The sequence below is a fragment of the Meriones unguiculatus genome, chromosome 6, assembly GCF_030254825.1.
Source record: "Meriones unguiculatus strain TT.TT164.6M chromosome 6, Bangor_MerUng_6.1, whole genome shotgun sequence".
Lineage (NCBI taxonomy): Eukaryota > Metazoa > Chordata > Mammalia > Rodentia > Muridae > Meriones > Meriones unguiculatus.
Window position 1 is genome coordinate 94,351,307 of NC_083354.1, and position 23,018 is coordinate 94,374,324.

Here is a 23,018-nt window from a genome sequence, read left to right on the forward strand (position 1 = left end):
AATCAAATCACTAAACCTACAGAACAAAGAAAGACTAAAAAAAACCTTATGAGAAAGAGTAGCATACAAAGGCAGACCTATTAGAATTACACATGACTTCTAGATGAAGATTCTAAAAGCCAGACAGGCCTGGACAGATGTATTGCAGATTCTATTTGATCACAGATATGAGCCCAGACTACTATACCCAGGAAAACTTTCAGTCACGATATGTAGAGAAAATGTGACATGCCATGATAAAATCAAAATTAAACAATATCTATCTACAAACACAGCCCTACAGAAGACGCTGGAAGAAAAACTCCAACTGAAAGAGGTTAACAACACTACAGAAAACACACACAAAAAAAGCTTGACCTCCTTAGTCATCAGGGAAATGAAAATCAAAACAACTCTGAAATTTCATCTCACACTGGTCAGAATGGCTAAGATAAAAAAAATCTAAAGTGACAACACATGCTGGAGAGGGTGTGGAGAAAGGGGAACCTTCCTCTATTTCTGGTGGGAGTGCAAACTTGTACAACCACTTTGGAAATCAGTCTCAGCAAACTGGAAATAGCTTTACTTCAAGAAGCAGCTATGTAACTCATGGGTACTATGGAAATCCATATGGCATTTCCTTAAAAATTAGAAATTAATCTACCCCAAGTTCCATTTGTGTTACTTTTGAGCATATATTCTATGCCAAGAAGACTTGCTCAACTATGTTCACAGTGGTTTTATTCATAATGGCAAAAAATCAGAAACAACCTAGAGGATTCTCAGCCAAAGAAGGGATAAAGAAAATGTGGTGTATTTACACAATGTCAGAAAAAAATGCCATTAAGAAATTTGCCAGCAAATAGATGAAACTTGAAAAAAAATTAGCCTGAGATAACCAAGACCGAGAAAGACAAACATGGCACGTACTCACTTATAAGTGGATATTAGCTGTTAAGTAAAGGATAATCACATTATAATCCACAGCCCCAGAGAGGCTAAATAACAAGGAGGGTTCTGGGTAGAGGGTGCACATGGAATGGAAAATAGATTTTGTGGTGGACTTTGGGAAGTTGGGCATGCAAACAGGAAGGATCAAGTTGGGGAGGGATGGATGGGGGGAAAGAGTATGAGAAAAAAGTGAATGAAATAGGTGGGCAGTTAGGGGGTTATTATGTAGAAACCTAGTGCAAATTTAAACCTAGTGTAAATTTATTGGAAAATATGAGGGTGATCCTAGTGAGGACTTATAATAATGCATGATATGCATCCCAGATCAGCTTTCTTCTGTAACCAGGCAAAGCTTCTAATAATGGGACTGGGACACCAACGTAGCCCCAAAACCTTTGACCCACAAACAATCCTGCCTGCAAGATGTGCTGGGGCAATGGTGCAGATTGTGGGAGTGGCCAACCAATGGCTGTGGGAGTGGCCACAGTCTAACTTGAAGCCGAAGGCAAAAGCGGGAGCCCATGCCCAACCCTGCCTGAATGACCAGGATCTGAAAGCTGGATGGCTCAGTGACCTAGGGTGACCAAACAGAACTTAGTGACCAAACACAACCGATGAAAAGTATTAATGACATTCTACTATACTTATAGATCAGTACCTAACTCAGTTGTCGTCAAAGAGGCTTCCTCCAGTAGCTGATGGGAGCCGTACAGAGACCTACAATCAAACACTAAGAAAACACTGTTGGAAGAGGAGAGAAGCAGATGTATAGAGAATACCAGCAAAACAGCCCACTGAATCAACCAAGCAGGGATCCTGGGGCTCATAGAGACTGAACTGGCAATCAGGAAGCCTATGTGGGTTTGTGGTAGGGCCTCGGAATACGGCTGTGTAGCTTGGTGTTTTTGTGGGAGTGGGGCATCTCTAATTCCTCTTCCAGCTCTTGAAACCCTTTTCCTCCTACTGTGTTGCCACAGTCAGCCTTAATGTGAGGGTTTGTGCCTAGTCCTATTGCATCTGTTCTGCTGTGTTTGGTTGATATTCCTGGAGGCCTGCTCTTTTCTGAAGGAAAATAGAGGAGTGGATCTCAGGAAGAGGGGAAACAGCTGCGTGGATTGGGAGGAGGAGAAAGAGAGGAAGCTGTATTGTTTGAGAAAATAGTAAAGTAAAGAACAGCCAGCTGTAACCGCCGCACTCAGGGAGGCAGAGGCAGATGGATCTCTGTGAGTTCGAGGCTAGCCTGGTCTATAAAGTAAGAAACCCTGTCTTGAAAAAAAAAAAAAAGCAAAAACAAAAAAGTAAACAACAATAACAACAAATGTAACAATGGACTGACTCTTAGTGACATTTTGCTATTCTTATAGATAAGTGCCTTGCTCAGCCATCATCAGGGAAATTTTCTCCTGTAAGCAAAAGGGAACAAGATTCACTGCCTGGTATTACTCAGAGAAAGAGAGACCTTAAAACAGTACTAAATAGCAGGGCTCTATCAAATCCCTCTAGGTAGAGATCAAGGAACCCTGGAGAAGAGGAAGCAGAAGAAGAATATAGGAGGCAGAGGAAATAGAGGACACCAAGAAATCTAGGGCTTCTAAATCAGTAGGGTCGACAAAGACTTGATGTCACAGAGACTGAGGCAGGATGCCAGGCTCTGCATGGGCTCTACCATGTCCTTGCATGTATATTACGGCTTTCAATCTATTAGGGTGTTTTTAATGGGATTCTTAAGCAATGAACACGTGGGTCTCTTTTTCTTGTGTCTTCTCTTGAGTTCTTCTGCTTTTCTTTTTTTGGGGGGAGGGTGTTTGTTTTGTTCTCTGTGTTAGTCTTTGCTTTATCTTATTTGATTATTTTATTTTATCATTATTCCTTAGAAGCCTCTTTGTTTTCTAATGATAGACACAAAGAGATTGTATCTACGTGGGAGGGAAGGTTGGGTGGGAACTGGGAGGAACAGAGGGAGGAGAAACAGTAATCAGGATATATTATGTGAGGAAATAACTATTTTCAATAAAAGGAAAGAAAGAAAAGGCAAAAATAAACGAATATTAATAATCTTGAAGGTAAATAAACAACTAGCAGTAAACAAGTTACTACTGTATCCCAGGTGGGGAATTTATACATCCAAGAATATTTTAAAGTTTATAGAACCCTCCAAGCATTTGAGAAACACAAGACGTATTTTTAATTTTTAATTAAATTTAATTAATTTTTAATTAATTAAAATTAATTTTTAATTTGTTTTTAGCTATTATAAAAACATCCTATTCTAACAAAAAAGAACATGTAGCTATCTAAATTATTTTTTAAATTTGTGCCTATCTACAGGTATTTCAGGGACCATATAAACTGACTGGAAATTGAGAACAAAAGAAATAGGCTTAATAATTTCAGTGGGTAAGCACTATGAGCTCTTAAAAAAAAAAAAAAAAAAAAAAAAACATGGCAGGATTTATCTAACTTCAGCTTCATAGCACTTTGTTTTATTCTCTACTCTCTCTCAAAATGTCCAGCACTTGCTCGTTTTCAGGATATGCCATTGAACAACATCAGGATATGCCATTGAAAACATGCAGTTTTCCTGAGCTGTTTGGAGTTACATTTGTCTTATGTTTTAAATGGGAGTTATGTTTACTTTTTTTGGGTGGTAATGCATAGAATAAGGATCCTCAAGGAGCAAGTCAGATTTTAATATGATGCCAGGTTGATTGATTCATATTAGACAAGGAAGAAAACAACATAAAGTTTGTAGGGATACCATGCAGGTCAAATATTTTGAAGACATCACTAGATAACACTTATTGAGTCTTCTGTATTAACATATTCATGTTCTTTATTTATGTAAATTGTATGTAGTTTTTATTAAGATAATTTTCTATCAGTTTGTCAAACTTTCAGTAGTGAGCTCTTATCTTTCTTTGCATTGATATTTTTCTTAATAATCCTATGTCATATTTATAAATTTTTATTCAACTTACATGTAGAGATGTTTATTAAATATCTAGTAAATGAATAGTCACTAAATAGTTTTAGTGAGTTTATAATAAGCAGAATCTTTAACGATATATGAATATTCAAAATATATTGTATTTTAATTGTGTAAAAGACAAGTTAAATGGTTTAAAAAAAAAACTCTCAAATCTTTTACAATGTCTTGAAGCAGGTTGCCCATAACATCTTCCCTTGCCTTCCTAGCATCCCTTCTTCGCACGGCTTTTTAATTGGTACGCTCATAAGCAAAGCCTCTGCATAAAAAGAATACCTTTTTCTGCACTAGTATCAAGCTATCCTTCTTAGGCCAAAAAAAAACAAAAAAAAAAAAAAAAAAAAAAACAAAAAAAAAAAAACAAAAAAAACAAAAACAAAAAAAAAAAACACCTTTTCATTTTTTTTCTAGTAGTGATAAAAATTCAAAATACAATTTAAAAATTAACTGGGAAATAGTAAGAGCTGGAGAGGACAGGGTCTCCACAAGGAGAGCAACAGAACAAGAAAATTTGAACACAGGGAACTTCCCAGAGACTCATACTCCAACCAAGGACTATTCATGGAGATAACCCAGAACCCCTGCACAGATATAGCCCAGGGCAGTTCAGAGTCCAATTGGGTTACATAGTAATGTGAAGAGGGACTGCCTCTGACATAATCTGATTGGCCTGCTCTTTGATCACCACCCCTGGGGGGGAGCAGCCTTACCAGGCCATAGTAGAGGACAATGCAGCCTCTTTTGATGTGAACTGATAGACTAAGATCAGAAAGGAGAGGAGAACCTCCCCTATCAGTGGACTTGGGGAATGGCATGCAAGCAGAGGGAGGAGGGAGGGTGGGATTGGGAGGGAAGAAGGGAGGGGCTCATGGGGGGATCCAGAATGAATAAAGTGTAATTGATGAAAAATTAAAAAAAAAAATAACTGTGTTCAAAACACAGAGAACTCTTTCTTTAAGAACACAAAAGGGAAGGAACACATTCATTTCATACCATAAATGGAGGAACTTAGCCATGTGTGTCTTGCCTTGTCAATCCACCTTATGTTTTTCTGACATAGGGAGACTCTGGTTTGAACTATAAATGGAAAGGTTACTTTGTATGTCATTGACCCATCAAAGTTTGCTCCAATATACCTTTATCTCTTGAGAAAAAAAAAAAACAACAACACCCTTTTCCAAAAAGTAATGACCACTAGCATAAGTTCTTGCAAAAAATGACACTGACCATTTCTGGTCACCTGGGCTTCAGGGAACCTCATGGCTATCGAAGGCATGGCTTTGGCACAGGTTAGGATTTTGTTGTTTCTGACATTAGGCAGAGAGAGAGAGAGAGCCCAAATTGGAGATCTCTATTAGGTCTCTGTCTTTGGAACTCAGGGAACCCCCACGGAAGAGAGGAAAGAAGAATTTTAGGAACCAGAGGAATAAAGGACACTAGGAAAACACTGCCCACGGAATCAGCTAAGTAAGGCTCACACTGTGGTTGTATAGCTTGGTGGTTTTGTGTGACTCCTAACAGTAGAAGTCGGGGTATCTCAGACTCTTGTGCCTGCCTGTGGGGCTATTTTCCTACTAGTGGGTTGTCTCATGCAGCCTTGATATGAGGGTTTGTGCCTTGTTTCGTGCCTTGTTACACCATGTTTGGTTCATACCCCTGGGATGTCTGCTTTTTTTTTTTTTTTTAAAGGGAAATAGAGAAAGAGTGGATCTGGGGAAGAGGGAAGGTTAAGGGGAACTGTGAGGAGTAGAGGAAGGGAATGCAATGTAGTATAGTAGAATAAAATAAAGATTTGTTGTTTCCCTTCATTGGGTGAGCATGGGAAAGCTGCAAATTTATGAGGGTTCCAAGGATAAGTGTCCGTAAGTCTAGCTGTGGACTTACACGGACCTAAATTACAACTTCAGAACTTCTCATCTCTTCTGGTCAAATAAATCTCAACATTTCTTTCTTAACACTGCACTCTAAAAATATCTTTTATTTCAATGACAAACAGCTGCTAGCTATAAACAGAGAGGTGATGAATTTCAAGCAAATTTTTAAGAGTAATAATTATGTACAGAATACAAACATACTCTTTTGGAGTTCATTTGCATTATTTATTGATCATCTCACTCTTAAAATGAAAGGGTTAATTACCTGCATATATGAAAAATGAGACCTAGATCTCCTTAGAAACTAAATCAACTCAGAAGCTACTACTTACTGAAAGTACAGGCAACTACCCGTATTTTACGTAAATTTTGTGTATTAGTTTCCTAAGCGTTCTGCCAAAAAGCAAGAATATTAGCATTTACATAATGTCTGAAGTATTTTCTTTCTCCAAACATGTAATTGTTTTGATAGCACACACTATAGGTGATACACTTTTCATAACTGACTACACATAAATCACAGTGGCTGCTGTTGCTTCTGTGGTAGGTCTCGGCCTGGCCAGCGGGAGCCACCTCTACAACACTTGAGACAATCTTCTTAATGCCAAGAAGCAGTCAACTATGATCAAGATATTTAGGACCTACTATCTCAGAATCTGCTGAGAGAGGGGGACTATGTTTAATGAATAAAAACTTGAGTCTAACACAGGCTAATATATTATTCTTATTAAGTCAAATAGCTGAGAAAAAGCAAAACATATAAAAATTCATTTATTGAAAGAAAATGGAAGTATATCTTCAAACATACCATAGGATGAGACATGAATTCAGAGGGAATTGACAGGTATTGGTACAGATTTTAACTTTAAGGGTATAAGTCCCTTACATAATGGTAGCAAACAGCCTGCACAACCCCAGTAAGTGGAAATAAAGGAAAGGTTCATGCCAGGTGTAAGGCTGACAAGTTAAGAACAAAAGGAAAAAGAGATGATAAGCAAAACTAACCAACTAGTTTAGGCCATAAATATTCTTGACATTGAGTTCACTTTTATTTCTTAAATCAGTGAACATTTTTAAAACTATCAATGCTTAAAAGAAACAGATTGTAGCTATTTTGTTTTCTCCTATTTCCCTGGTTCCTCACACCCCTCCCTCTATTCCTCTTTCCAATCTTTTCTTTTTTTCTTGGCTTTGCTCCTTTTAGAGTGTTTAAATCATTAACCTGTAATAAAAATTATTTTAATTACAGTCATATGAACTATATACCACAAACTATACATATATAAAAATAAATATATATATATACATATAACCTTTATATGTATACATAAAACACTTTGATCTGTGCTTGAAATGCATGCACCGTTTTAAGAAAGAGTAAGGACTTTTCGCATGCACGTTGCCTCTCTGAAACACTTGCCTGTTCAGTTATCAAATCCTTTCCTTGTCAAGATGGGACAGCAGTGTTTGGGAGGCATCAGCAGGCTAACAGATGCTCAAAATCAAATGACTTAATAGGCATACATACTTTTCCCCTCAAATAATTGCAAAAGCTTTGGTTTATCTCTTTGCATACCTTGCATAGTTAATTAGCTAGGCCTTAATGTTTACATGCAGTGAGAGTATCTACAGCTATAAACTACATAATTTATAATTGATGTAAATGGGTGTTATTATGTCAATTAGGCAGCTGTGTCCTCCACCTCTTGGTAAACAGCGATGAGTGATAAACTGAGTTTGCAGAGAGCTACCTTCTTCTCTTAATAACAGATAAAAATAAATTACCCAGGCAGACCAAGCTGTCCAATTGTTCTCTGGTGAAGTGGAGGGAAAGTCCAGGCCCTTTCTTTTGACCTGTTGACTGCAGAAAGCTGTCAATTTCATCACGCAGTGCTTCCATAGTTTCTGGTTGCTGAAGAATATAATACATTGCCCAGAACATAGCTGGAATGGTGTTTGCCGTAGAGGCCCAGAGAAAGCCAAGATGATGTGCTGGGAGAAAATAAGTGAAAAGGAAGATTAATAGCATTTATTACACTGATTAGATTTGCAGTGTGCTAATTAAAAGATGTTAGGACACGGACCCAGCCAAGGATCAGTGCATGCTAATGAGAACCAATAGGCTTCTGAAGTCTAATTTTCTACTTAATGAGAATAGTTTAAAATGTAATGCATGTTGGGGGGTGGGCAGGAAGGTGGGGGATGAGATAAAAGGAGTAAATGCCACTTAGTTATACTCTTTCTCATTATCATCATTAAATATCTTGTTTTGCCACCTCAGCAAAAAAAAAAAAAAATCAATTATCACAGAAGGTTGTTTCAGAGTAAAAATTTTATCATTAGCCAATTAGAAAAAGCATAAAAATTTTCAAGGTCGTCATTTTATCTTTTTATCTCAAAGGTCTTCTGTAAATTATTTTATTTTAGTGAGTGATTATTCAGAACTTTCTTACCTCCTATTTCAAAGTCTTCACGCCTATAGTATTTTTCCAGCATATCTTGCCTCTTCTGAACAATTTCAGACCATCCTTGCATCTGGGCTAGTTTTTCTGATGTAAGACATCTTATAATTTTCTTCTGCATAGATTCCTCATTTCTTAGAAACTGAATGGGTATGTCAGATATTAAGTTTAGGAACATATTATCATATTTTAAAAAGTCATCTCTTAGCTCACTGATAATTTGTTTCCTGTTATCAGCAGGAATTTTTCCATATAGAGTTGTAAATGTGATTTCAAATACCAGTGAGCTACAGAAAGGAAATATTCTTGCTGTATTCCAATCTGTGGTTTTCAGCAGTAGGGGCTCGAATATTTCCTTTATTTCTTGGATCATGCTTTCCAGAAGACTGTCCAGAGATTTGCCTTGTAAAAGCAGATAGCCTTTGTGAATGTCGTCATTAAGGTCATCGTCAGTTAGCAGCCTCTTGACAGAAAAGGCTTTAGCTGATAATCGTCTGCTAAACTTCCCAAAACTTAGTTGTTTGGGGTTTTTAATTATGAACTGGTACTGAAAGGGGTTCAGAACAAAAGTTACATACTTCCCTAAAAACAGAAAAAAAAAATAGTATAGTTACTTGATAGCAAAACAAAACAGAACACATACCTAAAGTCTGAAAATATTTAAATCCGAATTACAGATACTTTAAGATGTTAACAGTTCTATTAAGCAAATTTAACAAAAAAACCATTCCACTCAAAAGCTTACTCTGTCCCCTTTAAAAATAAAGGATGATGTGAAAAATCCTTGGAAGCGTGAAGGTAAATTTCTTGAAGTTCTAAACCTCACTGCTCACTGTGGCCTATCTCTCAAAACTGGCAAAAACTTCAGAGTTCCTAACTGAACCCTCGCATCCATCAGCTGGGAGCACTGAGACAGCCGGGACACAAAGCCTGGACAAAGAGTTAGTTCCCTGGCTCCTTGCTTGTCCTCACTCAACGCTGTTTATTTTATTTTATTTTATTTTATTTTATTTTATTTTATTTTATTTTATTTTATTTTATTTTATTTATTATTATTACTGCCGTACTGTTTTAAGACTTTATCTGATTAAAAATATCATATTGCAGACTGGAAAGATGGCTCAGCTAGTAAGAGTACTGGCTGCTCTTCCAGAGGTCGTAAGTTCAACTCCCAGCAACCATATGGCAGCTCATAATCATTTATAATGTGATCTGATGCTCTCTTATGGTGTACATGAAGGCAAAGCACTCATATACATAAAATACATAAACAAATCTTTTAAATTTTTATTTGTTGCCTTTATTATTATTTATTACAATCTATTCACTTTGTATCCCTGCTGCAGCCCTTCCCCATCATCTCCTCCCAGTCCCACCCAGCTTCCCTAGTCTCCCCCTATGCCCCTCCCCTTGTCCACTGATAGGGGAGGTCCTCCTCCCTGTCTATCTGACCCTAGCCTATCAGATCTCATCAAGGCTCATCTTCCTCTGTGGCCTGGCAAGGCAGCCCTCTCCAGAGAGAGGTGATCAAAGAGCCAGCCACTGAGTTCATGTCAAAGACAGCCCCTGATCCCATTACTAAGGAACCCACTTGGAAAATGAGCAGCTTATGTGCAAGGGGTCTAAGTTCTCTCCCTGGATGGATCTTGGTTCGCACATATGTTGTTCTCTGCAGGACCCCCTGGGCCCAGGTTTTTAGGTTCTGTTGGTCTCCTTGTTGAGCTCCTGTCCCCTCCTAGTCTTTCTGTCTCCCCCTTCTTCCATAAGATTCCTGCACTATGCCCAAAGTTTGTCTATGAGTCTCAGCATCTGCTTTGATTCCCTTATTGTGTAGAGTCTTTCAGAGGCCCTCTGTGGAAGGCTCCTGCACTGTTTCCTGTCTTCTCCTACTTCCGATGTCTATCTTGTTTGTTCTTCTGAATGAGGTTTCAGCCTCTTCCCTAGGATCCTCCTTGTTGTTTAGCTTCTTTAGGACTATAGATTTTAGTATGTTTATGCTATATTATATGGCTAATTATCCACTTACAAGTAAGTGTATACAATGAGTGTCTTTCTGCTTCTGGGTTACATAGCAGCTTTTTTCGTAATAGCCAGAATCTGGAAAAAACCTAGATGTCCGTTAACTGAGGAATGGATAAATTGTGGTACATTTACACAATGGAATACTACTCAGAATTTTAAAAAAGGAAATCATGAAATTTGCAGACAAGTAAATCTTAAAAGAAAATAGAAATGTTATACTGGCAGGAAACAATAAGGGAAACCAATAAGCCTTCCAGTTCTAAACCACATATTACAAACATTACATTTGCATAATTCTGTAGTGTTTATGTTTAGCTATTACTGTCTGTACTCCAGTCTCTGTCTCTGTCTGTCTCTCTATCTGTATGTGTGTGTGCACGCTTGTAGCTTCGATAAAAAACTTGTGATTTATGGTAATTCCAAATGCATTGAAAACATTAATAAATTTGGTACAAGATATTTTAGATAAAGATCTGAAATCATTACCAACCAAATCATAAAGACAGGATTAATGTGTTTTTTTTGTCAATTTTAAAAATATAGCTTAAGTATTTAAAATACAGCTTAAATACAAATTTAGAAATACATACATATATATGTGAATATAAATGCCATGATTCATATTTTTCTTAAAGTGAATTTTACCCACTTCATTTTTTCTTGATTCATTTAACAGGGCAAGGCAACAGAGAACTAAGGGCAACTCTGGAATTGCTACTTCTATTTGAATACTAAAACTGCTTTCTGCAAGTGAGAGTTTTCTTTTCATTCATTCTTTGTTTTGTCTCAGGGACAGCAAAAAGGACCACATTAGATTCAGGCATTTTAAATCATTTCATTTACCACTATACCTTAATTAAAATTGTCAGCATCTGTTTGACAAATAATTGGAGTGAGGGAGTCAATTTTCTCATTTTTCAAAAGACATAATTTTAGGCAAAGCTGAGTATTTTCACAGGTGATGATTCACGCATTTTCTTCTCAAATGAATGGGTTTTAATATTAACAGCATTTTAAAAGCAATTTTTAAAAACAATTCTTATCTAAAATTTTAAGAGTATACAGAAGGTTCACTTTGTAAATAATAATCTTTGGAAAATATTTTCAATTTTTCATCCATTTTCTACATTTATCTAAACCTACATCTAAAGAGAAATTAAAAAGTGTCTCCAGCCCAGATAATATTAGCTATTACAACTGGCCTTTTGAAGTAGGAGCTGGAATGTATTAGAAATACATTCTTAGCATTTTCTTTCTTTCTTCACATACTCTCTCCTTTTTTTCCTCCCTCCCTCTTTACCTTCCCCCTATGAAAAGAAAATATCAGGCTCATTTCAAATAAAATTATAAATGGTGAGCCGGACACTGTTGCACATGCCTGTAATTCCAGCACTCAGAGAGACAAGAGTCAGGCGGAGCTCTGTGAGTTTGAGACCAGCCAGGTCTACAAATCGAATACAGGACAGCCAAGGCTACACAGAGAAAGTCAGTCTCGAAAAACAGAACAAAACAAACAAACAAACAAACAAACAAACAAACAAACATGAATGATGGATGTGAAATAATTGTTTCACGTCAGCAAACATATGTAAAATATTGGTTGGCTGGTTGGTTGGGTGGTTGGTTGTTTGCTATGTGGTGCACAGGTGATGTGCCTGTGCCACAGTGGTTCTTATCTTTCACCTTATTGCTTCTGCCATTTTGCTATGTACCCCAGGTTGATTGGCTGGTGACCTTCCAGGAAGTTGTCTTCTCTCTTTTTTTTTCTTTTTTTTTTTCTTTCCTTGCCTTTCCTTTTTTCTTTTTTCTTTCTTTCTTTCTATTGCCTCCCATTGTGTGTGTATGTTTGTCTGTGTATGTTAGGTACATGTTAGGTAGGTGTGTGCCTGTATATGTGCAAGTACACATACACATTGAGAACAGAAATAAATACCAGCTGTTGTCATCAATCACACCCCATCTTTTTTTTTTTTTTTTTGTGAGACAAGATCTCTCATTCAACCTAGGGCTCATCAATTCAACTAGGCTGGCTGGCCAATGAGCTCCAGGAAATCCACTTGTCGCCATACAGTTACAGACACACCCTTCTACACCTGGCTTTTACATTGGAGCAGAGACTTCAAAATCAGATCCTTATGTCAGTATCTGGCATAGTACCAGTTGACCATGCCCCAAGCCGCTGATACAATCTTTTAAGGGACCATCACTAAGAAGTTCAAAGTAACATTTCACTCTAGGATCTACATGTTTTCTTCCTCGTTCCAAATTTAGCTGTCTTCCCTAAGAGAAGATTACCTTCTTGCCTTCAAATTTCAATTCTTCTGAAGAAGATGTGGATCACTATAGAACCAGTTTGGTTTTATGGATTTTACTTTTCAAGATAGTTTGGAAATACCAATAACCCCAGAGATTTTAGCTGGCTTTCCAACTTTTAATCTTCAGTATAAACAATTTAAGCTAAGTTTTCCAAAATTAATATTAATTTAAACCATCTGTCCACCATCTGCTAATGTGAGATTCAAAACCATAGTTTCTTTGTGTTCTGTAATCAGACATTTAGAAAAATACATATACATTTATAAAATGACTTTAAACTTCTAAACAAAGATTTTTCTGTAAAGGTATCTTGAAGGCTATGAATGCTCAGTGAGAATTTAACTTTTTTAAGTGTGATTTTTATGTAAATGAATGCCAAGTGTCAACAGGCATGCTGCCTAGTTTACAGAGATCCCAGTGTAGAAACAATATCTCTTGCCATGTTTTCAAAAGAGAGGAGAATGCTGTCAGAAGTGGATATAAAATATTGATTTCAAAAATTGCAGAGTTTGCATTTGTCTAAAATGTAAATGTCAAAATGAGGCTCATGTCTGAAAAGATACAGTATGAAATAATTTTTCTGCCCATTAAATTTGCAATGGTACCAATAACTTTAATATGTTTCTTGCCAATTATTTCATTTTTCTTCCCTTTTATGGAAAAGACTGGGACTGCTAATGCCAGCTTTCTTATATAATCCATAAATGCTTTAGTAACACAACACTATTTTTTTTAAGTTCTATTTTCTTAGGAAGCAATGTTATAAAATACAAAATAGTTTGATAATTGTGCTTGGTCCTATATACAATGTGTATATGAGAGTTTTGCAATTTTCATGTGGATTTTGGTACTAAGTAGACATGGGAATAGGAATTCAAGTGATTTGCTTCACCAGTCAATGAAAAGGTTGATTTTAAATAAATTTTCTAAAATTATTTTAGAAAGATTTTAAAGATTAAGACCTTAATCTCTTTCTGCAAGTAGTTCTCCAGCAGATTTTGGGTTGAATGTCAACTTATAAGCATTACTTGGGCAGCTAGACTGGTTACCAGCTATTTATTTGTTAAGAATGACCACCATTGTGTACATACTCCTGTGTATTAGAGAGATTTCACTAGCAGTTGAAAATGATGTACAATGGAGCTTCTCTGTGGTTACATTTATGGAAAATGATTTCGTTGCACTAACACACACACACACACACACACACACAAACAATTAGAGAACTATTTTCTGCAGCAGGTCAAAAATTTGTGTGGTTTCTCATGGAGAGCCAAACCTTTCAGTTTCTTTATTAAGGTGACAATTTTGTCCCTTAAGACTTTTGGAGATGACAAACATTTTCTTACTCTGCAAAACCATGCACTCAGCAATGTCACACGATAAGGACAGGGTGGACAACTTTGACCTTCATTTTTTTTTTAAGCTATATCAAGAATTGAACATCAAAACTTTGTGTCCATAGGACTTCTCAATAGGAATGTATTCAAATGAATGTAAGACAAAAAGGGGGGGAGGCATCAGAGCCTACTCTCTGGTGGCTGTTTACCACCAAGTTAAAAAACATCCTGATGATTAGATTAGTTAGGCAATCAGTGCTAGAATTAAAGATTAAGGCAACATATTTGAACAAGTGTTGATTGCTTTTGTTTGCTTGGGTTTGGTTTGTATATGTGCATGTGTTTATGCTTACATACATAAATGCATGTGTTCTTGTAAAGGATAAAGGTTAACCTCAGTGTTGTTCCTCAGGTACTACCCACCCTGTCTTTTGAAAAATGGACTCTCACTCGGACCTATAGTTAACTTAGTGGAGTCAACTAACTGGACAGAGATCCCCATAGATCTTTCTGTCTCTTCCTCCCCAGTGCTGGGAGTATAAGTACATGGCATCATGTAGCAAGCATCTTGCTACATGACCTATTTTTCTAGGCTTCCTCTTTTATAAAATACAGTGTCTTCCTTGTTATTGTTGCTTGTTTGTTATGTACTTACAGGATCTTCATTTTGATGTCTGGCCTCAAACTCAAGACCCTCTTGCTTAAATCTTCCAAGTGTTACATATACATATACATACATACATATATTTCATTTGCTTTTGGTTTTTTGTTCTTTTTATTTACTTTACATCCTGGTTGTAGCCCCATCTCTCCTCCCCTCCTGGTACGACTCTTAATTCATCCTTGCCTTTTCCTCAGAAAAGGGAAGCTTCCTTTCCCATCTACCCTACCTCATCAACTCCCATCAGCACTAAGCTTGTCCTCTTCTTCTGTGGCCTGGCAAGGCAGTCCCATCAGGGGGAAGTGATCAAACATTGGCAAGGGAGTCTCTGTCCAATGCAGTCCCCACTTCACTTACTAGAGGACCTACATGAAGCCTAAGCTGCTCCTCTGCTACATCTTCACAGGGGGCCTAGGTCCAGTTCATGCATGAGTCTTGGTTGATGCTTCAGTCTCAGCAAGCTTTCTGGGCCCCAATTATTTGACTCTGTTAGTCTTCTTGTGGAGCTCCTGTCTCTTCCAAGTCCATTGCTCTTTCCTCCCAATTTTTCTTAAGCCCCCTTATGCATCAACCACTGTTTAGCTGTGAGTCTCAGCATCTATTTTGAGGCACTGCTGGGTAGCACCACTCAGAGGATGACTCTGACAGGCTTCTGTCTGGAAGCTTAGTAGAGCATCCTACAAAGCTTCCTTCCCATAGGGTGGTCTTTAGCTGGGCCAGGCATTCATTGGGCCTCAATCTATGCACTCCCTGCTTTATGTTTATTACTGCACACCTTGTAGGCTGGGTAAATTTGGGGACAAAGTTTTTGTGGGTTGGTTAGTGTTCCCCTCCCTCTAGTAGGATTTTAGTCAAGTTAGAGGGTATCCTCTTCTGTCTCTATGGCCTCTGCTACTAGGAGTCTGTGGTTGAATCACCCTCATATCCTGTGCACTTAGTGTTTTCATTAGTATGTGGCAGGATGATTTTCTTTTCTGGTCCAATTTATTTGGTGTTCTGTAAGCTTCTTGTATGTTTTTGGCACCTCTTTCCTTCTTCTATGATTTTACTGGACATATTTTCTGGGCCTTGGAGCTGAGATTCTTTTCCTTCTTTGATTCCTATTATTCTTAGGTTTGGTGTTTTCAGAGTGTCCCAGATTTCTTTTATTTTTTTAAATTTTTTTAATTTAACTTTTATTAATTAAACTTTATTAATTTTGTATCCTCCCATAAGCCCCTCCCTCCTCCCCTCCTGGTCCCACCTCCCCCCTTTCTGCATGCATGCCCCTCCCCAAGTCCACTGATAGGGGAGGTCCTCCTCTCCTTCTTTCTGATCTTAGTCTATCAGTTCTCATCAGAAGTGGCTGCATTGTCAGGGTTCTAGGTTATCTCCATGAATAGTCCTTGGTTGGAGTATGAGTCTCTGGGAAGTTCCCTGCATTCAAATTTTCTTGTTCTGTTACTCTCCTTGTGGAGTTCCTGTCCTCTCCAGCTCTTGCTATTTCCCACTTCTTACATAAAATTCCATTCACTCTGCCCAACAATTGGCCATCAGGCTCAGCATCTGCTTTCACAGTCTGCATGGCAGAGGCTTTCAGAGGCCCTCTGTGGCAGGTTCTAAGGTTGTTTCCTGTTTTCTTCTTCTGGCTTTCAGAGGCCCTCTGTAGCAGGTTCCTAGGTTGTTTCCTGTTTTCTTCTTCTTCTGATGTCCATCCTCTTTGCCTTTCAGGATGGGGATTGAACATTTTAGTTAGGGTCCTCTCTTTTGCTTAGTATGTTTAGATGTACAGATTTTAGTGGGTTTATTCTATGTTGTATGTTTATATGAGTGAGTATATACCGTGTTTGCCTTTTTTTAAGTTGCGTGTCAAGAGCTTTTTAAATTTAACATTTTCTTGGACTAATGTATTGATTTCTTTAATTGTATCTTTTACCCCTGATATTCTTCCACGTCTTGTATTTTGTTGATGATGCTTGTATCTACAGTACCTGTCCTCTTCTCTTGGTTTTCCATCTCCAAGATTGCATCAGATTGTGTTTTCTTTATTTCTTCTAGTTCCATTTTAAGGTCTTGAACACTTTTATTCATTTCCTTCTCCTGTTTGATTGTAGTGTCTTGTATTTACTTTCTTTAGGGTATTTGTTCAGTTCTTTAACCTGTCTGTATTTTCCTGGGCTACTTTTAGGGATTTATTTTCCTCCTTTAAGGACACTAAATACCTAAGATTTAAAATCTTTTTCTTGCCTTTTAGGTGTGATAATATATATATATATATATATATATATATATATATGGCTTGCTTTGGTAAGACTGCTGGTTTCTGGTGATGTCAAATAGCCCTGGGATTTGTTGCTTGTGTTCTTACACTGACCTCTAGCCATCTTGATATCTCTGGTAGTAGCAGGTCTGGTAATCTCTGATGGTCGGAGAGTTTGGTACTAGGTAGAGAGAGCGCTAAGTTAAATGTTGCTAGGAGCCCCACACTGGCCTCCTCGGGATGACAGACAAATAAATGATGTAGGTCAGAGCCTGAGTACAGCTTTTCTCCACCCTCCTTGTCCCAGGTGGTTCCGGTAGATCAGGGAGTGGGCTTTAAGCTGAATGTTGCTCTGCCCAACTCAGGACTCCATGGGCTGGAGGACTTCTCTGCTGTCTGTGCCCGGGGTGGGTCAGGCAGATTAGGAATATTAAAAGCAGGCATTGACATTATAGATTGAGATTCAACCGCTCAGCAGCTTGCTAGCCTAGCAGGCACTGAGCTCCTGGCACTCAGATTCTGCTTGACTCTGCCATCCTGGGCCTAGGACCCTATATATTTGTATTGTCCAGCTGGCCCTCACACAGGGACCAGAATATCCATGTATTGGGGTTGAGGTGCTGCCTCTTGTCTAGACACTGACCTTGGGGAACCAGAAGTGATCCGAGGTCTGGTTGATGGAACAAAGTGCCTCTGGACCTTGGGGGCCCTGTGTTCCAGTAGGCAGAAAGCACCATGAGGGTGCAGCAAGTCCTGGTCTATGCTTGGCACCTAGGCCCTATGAATTGGGGCTTTTGTATCCAGGCAAGGAGGGTGGAGATGATCCAATATCAGCCATGATCTTGGTAATCCTAGTTTTTTTTTTTTCTTTTGAAAAGTGACTAAAACTACAGTTTTTCTGTTGAATAATCTTAGTCAACTTTTGTATAAGACCTTTGAAAAAGCTGAAAATTTTAATAATTTTTACTGCTCCCTGGAAATTTGAAACTACATTTTAAATTTGTTTTAAGAAAGCTATTTTTTTCTTTGTGGTTTTAGTTTAGCCACACACACAGATAGAAAAAAAAAGTGCTATATGCATCCTTTACCTGTCTAATAGTATTTTATCAGCTCTAAGATGTTGAGGTTTTTTTCCCATTGAACATCTATTGTGAATCAATCAGTGCTGAACTCTGGACTAAATTGTTAGAGTCACTAACATAAGAGGACTAAGATAGAGGGTTGAGTAAACTTTAAATGCATGAATTGCAGTAGTAGAAGTACTGTGGATTACTGGGCTCCAGTGAAGAGTTTCCAAAGGTTGTATGCTATGTCCAAGAAAAAAATCTGAAGAGGAAGTGATATACAAGTGATGTACAATATCCTTTCAAAAGTCAGGTGAGAGAGGAGTTCTGGCAGAAAGAAGGGCAAGAGGAAGGATAAAGGCATAATGGCATGGTAAGTGTGGAGGAACTTTCTAGCAATGAGGCATATTAATGAGATTATAAACTCAAGGCAGGTAGCATGAGGTATGGGAGTAGACTTTATGGGGGTCTTGAAAAGATCATATTAAATGTTATACTTCTTTGTAAGATGTATGATTGTTTTCATTTCCATTTATCTGAACTTGCAGTTCATGCAGTTATCATTGGAAGAGATTTGTCAGCTGTCAGGGGAAGGAGTAAGTTGTAAATCCTGTTCATGGGTGAATTAAAACTAACCATATCTATGAGTCAATCAGGTTGGGTCCCCATCTTTTTAGTATGCCAATGGCACACTTTTATGATAAAAGTCACTAGGTACAGAAAGTTGCCTCTGATCTTTGGAATAGTAATTGCAAGCAGAAGACTGCCCTAGTTCTACAGGAGCAGAATAAAGAAGCTATAGAGAAAGATATACTTTCATAGAAAGACAAGCACACGTACACTCCAGTAAGGATACTCAGAGTCAGTAGAGGAATATGAAGGGGAAGTTTCAAGAGAGTTGGGAGCAACTGGATATTTTAGGAAAAAAGGAGAAATAAACAAGGCACCAAGAAGAAAGTGCTAGTTAGGCTGATATTGACCATGAATGAGATTAAAAAGCTGGTTACCATTAGGGGTACTCCAGAATATAAGAGAGAGCAAATGTAAGTTACCTTCTGAAAATACCTACAAGATAGAGATGGAGATAGATATAGAAACATAGATAGAGAAATGGAAGAAGGGAGAGAGGGGAAAGGGCAGGGAGTGGCTGGTGGAAGAAGAGCAGCTGGGAAGAAAGGAAAAAAGAGAGAGGGAGGGAATGGAATAGGGAATAAAGGAAGGAAGGAAGGAAGCAAGCAAGCAAGGAAAGAGGGAAAAAATGCTGAAAATAACAAGATGAAAGCAGGAGACAGTTAATGTGGCTTTAAGCTAAGGACAAAGATCCCAAAAGGAAGAAATATAAGAATTAGATGAAGAACTTGTGATGCAACAAGAGTCATGCAAACAGGTACATGTTTCATTTTTTAAAGCATTTTACAAAATTGGAACTACAACGAGCAATTTAATTGCAGAAATATACTTGAAACTAGTGTTTGCAAAGTCAGGAAAGAGAAATGATCATGTAAAGAATTCAGACTTTCAGAGCTGTGAAACCTTTCTTCATGGTACAGGAATGGTGTGTAAATGACACCATGTGTCTATGAACAGCCAAAGAATAATAGAAAAAGTAGAGTGGAAAGCAAACAAGGGTCTTTGAAGCATGCATCCTCATAAGCACACCAGTTGGAATGAATTGCTATAGTGAGATGAGATGCAATTAGCTGTGACATATTCACTGTTTTCCTGTGAAGGGGAGAATGTGGACATGAGAACTCTAAGCTGTGAGCCAAACTACCTTACACTCCTAAAACTGCTGTGTAAGGAAATCTCACACACACACATACACACACACAAACACAAAAACCAAAAACCACAGTCTAACTCTTTTCTTTAAACTCTTCTCAAATAAACTAAACTAACTCAAAACAAATTGCCAAATAAAAACAAGAGAGTGGCTTCTTTACAAAGTGTCAGAGGATTCTGTAACCAGGTTTTATGTATGATTATTGCTGCACCAACACATGCCATTATTTCAGATTTGCTTTACAATGTTAGATGAATGTTCCACACTTCACCTATGAGCAAATGTGAAGACATTAAAGAACAAGCAAGAGATTATGACACAAGCAAAGAACTCAGAGCAAAGCTTTTTACCTCCAAGCAAAACAGTGAAAATGTCACCATATTTCCTTTGAAGAGTTTTCATGAATGTTAAAGGATCCTTTTGAAATTTCAGGCTCATGCCAAGATAAGGAAGCCAACCTTTTATCAAGGGAGGTTCACCAGGGCACCTATGAAAAGAAAAAAAAATCAGTAAAGAATAAAACTATTCTTACTTTAACACATGTGGGTTATTTATCCATTCTAAATCAATGCATGAATTGCACAGCTCCTGATAGTTCACCTCTTTATGGATTCTTATGCTATCCTAGACGTGTTTATGAAGCTTTTTCAGTTTGTGTGGATATGGTGTATGTAGTTTAATTCCCTGCTTTTGTTGAGCACCTTTTGATACTTTTTCCCCTCTAAGAATTCAACAGCTCCTTAAGAGGTAAACCACAGTCTGATATACTTATCCTATGTCCAGTTTTCCATCATCATATCACTGTACACCTGAAGTGTCTGTGGCAGGACCAGAAGGTAATCAAATCAGGCAATTGCTTAAAAAATCTTAGCATGGTAACAAACTGACAATTTTGTAAAATAATTTCTGATTTTTTATAAGTCATTCTATAAATGTTATCTACTAAATCTAGTAAGAACAAAACATGATTATTTTACTTATATAACTTTTATTGCATGTATATAGATGTTTTGGCTGCACACATATTTGTGTACCAAGTGACCGAGGAGGTCAAAAGATGGCATTATATATCCTGAAAGTAGAGTTACAGGCAATTGTTGGCAACCATGTGGGTGCTGGGAACCAAATTAGGGTCTTTTGAAAGAGCACATGTGTTCTTAATCTCTGAGCTTTCTCCAGGACTCTTCCCCCCCAACTTAGTTAGCTAAATTAAAGCACTAACCAGAAAGATGAGGGAGGGAAGCAGAAAGGGAAGAAGGGAAGGAAGGAGAGAGGGAAGGAGAGAGAGAAACACACACACACACACACACACACACACCCCACACAAACAGAGGAATCTCTGCTTCAGGCATTCAGGGGTGGTTCAATATACAGAAATCCATCAATGTAATCCACCATATAAAAAAACTGAAGGAGAAAAACCACATTATCATCTCCTTAGATGCTGAAAAAGCATGTGACAAAATCATATACCCATTCATGTTTAAAGTTTTAGAGAGATCAGGGATACAACACATATACCTAAACATAGTAAAGACAATATACACCCAGCCTATAGTCAACATCAAACTGAATTGTGAGAAACTTAAATCAATCTCACTGAAATCAGGGACAAGGCAAGGCTTCCCATTCTCTCCATATCTTTTCATCATAGTATTTGAAGTCCTAGATAGAACAATAAGACAACTAAAGGAGATCAAGGGAATAAAATTGGAAAGGAAGAAGTCAAAATATCACTATTTGCAGATGATATGATAACACACATGAGTGACCTTCAAAATTCAAGCAGAGAATGCCTTCAGCTGATAAACACTTCAGCAAAGTGGCCGGATACAAAATTAACTCAAAAAAAATCAGTAGCCCTCCTGTATACAACTTCATGAACAGAACACCAACAGCACAGGCTCTGTGAGCAACAATCAATAAATGGGACCTCATGAAACTGAAAAGCTTCTGTAAAGCAAAGGATACTGTCATCAAAACAAAACAACTGCCTGACAGAGGGCTAATATCTAGTATATATAAAGAACTCAAGAAGTTAAAAAACAACAAATCAAGTAATCCAATTAAAAATGGGTATAGAGCTAAACAGAGAATTCTCAATAGAGGAATATAGAATGGCCAGAAACAGTTTAAAGAAAATTTCAACATACTGAGTCTTCAGGGAAAAGTAAATCAAAAGACCCTCAGATTTCACTCTACACCCATCAGAATGACTAAGATGAATAACTCAGGTGACAACACATGCTGGAGAGGTTGTGGAAAAAAGGGAGCCCTTTTTCACTGCTGGTGGAAATGTAAACTTATACAACCACTTTGGAAATCAATCCGGCTCTTTCTCAGACAATTAGGAATAGTGCTTTCTCAAGATCCAGTTAAATTTTTTTAAATGCAAGATTAATAAAACACTGTAACCATTGACTTTATATCGTGTGTGTGTGTGTGTGTGTGTGTGTGTGCGTGTGTGTGTTCATTGGCCTGTGTATGCACATGCACACAGTCTTTCAGAAGTCAATGTTGAATGTCTTCCCTTTTACCCCTCGACATATCATTTTGAGTTAAGGTCTATCTCTAAGTCCAGAGATTACTGATTGGCTAGACTAGCTTGTCAAGAATGTCTGATTGTCTAAAGTAGCTTGTTAGTAACTTCTTGGGGGCCATCTGACTCATCCTCACACATTCTCCACTCAGTGTTGGGGTTACAGATACAAGCAACAATTCTGAACTTTTACAGCAGTTCTGGGGTTCCAAATTCAGGTCTCATGATCATTTGGTAGACACTTTGTCCACTGAAGCATCTCTCTAGCCATTTTCTACCAAACTATTAAACAAGAAGAGACCACACACATGAATAGAGAGCAGGAACTCAGTTTGGAACTTGTTACACTTCTGGCCCAAGATCCTTTGAAGTTCTTAAGCATTCTAGTTCACAGCACTTACTTTCAAAATAATAACTCATTTCCTTGATCTACTCTTACTGTGTCTGGCTTAATGTTGCATTATGAAAACAGTTTAGTAAGGCCTTTTGCCATATTCTAATTGAGTACAACTCATTTCATCTTCTATGCTATCATTCAGCCAAAAGCTGTATTCTTCATAGGGATTCCACGGGCAAGAGGATGGGATGCAGAAATCAAAGGCAATCTGGGTAGTGCTCAGAATTAGGGAACCATATTAGGATGCCATTTTATTGTTACAGACATTGCAGGGACATCACTTCTTACATCTGTATTTATTTTGGCAGCAAGCTTAAGACTACTAAGCACCATTTCACAACTGTGTACAGTTATGGAAAAAATATAGACATCCTATTCAAGGCAGATAACATTATCTATCTTTAT

At 37.7% G+C, this 23,018-nt stretch overlaps 1 protein-coding gene across 1 annotated transcript in view; it reads right to left on the bottom strand.

The window, feature by feature from the left end:
- Window positions 1–23,018, bottom strand: part of LOC110543711 (cytochrome P450 7B1) — a 198,607-nt gene that overhangs the window by 28,304 nt on the left and 147,285 nt on the right. Inside the window, exons 2-4 of the mRNA XM_060385739.1 lie at window positions 20,028–20,164; window positions 8,244–8,834; window positions 7,576–7,782 (exon numbers count right to left, since the gene is read on the bottom strand). Of these exons, the coding sequence (XP_060241722.1) occupies window positions 7,576–7,782; window positions 8,244–8,834; window positions 20,028–20,164 (935 nt within the window). The remainder of the gene's footprint in view (window positions 1–7,575; window positions 7,783–8,243; window positions 8,835–20,027; window positions 20,165–23,018) is intronic.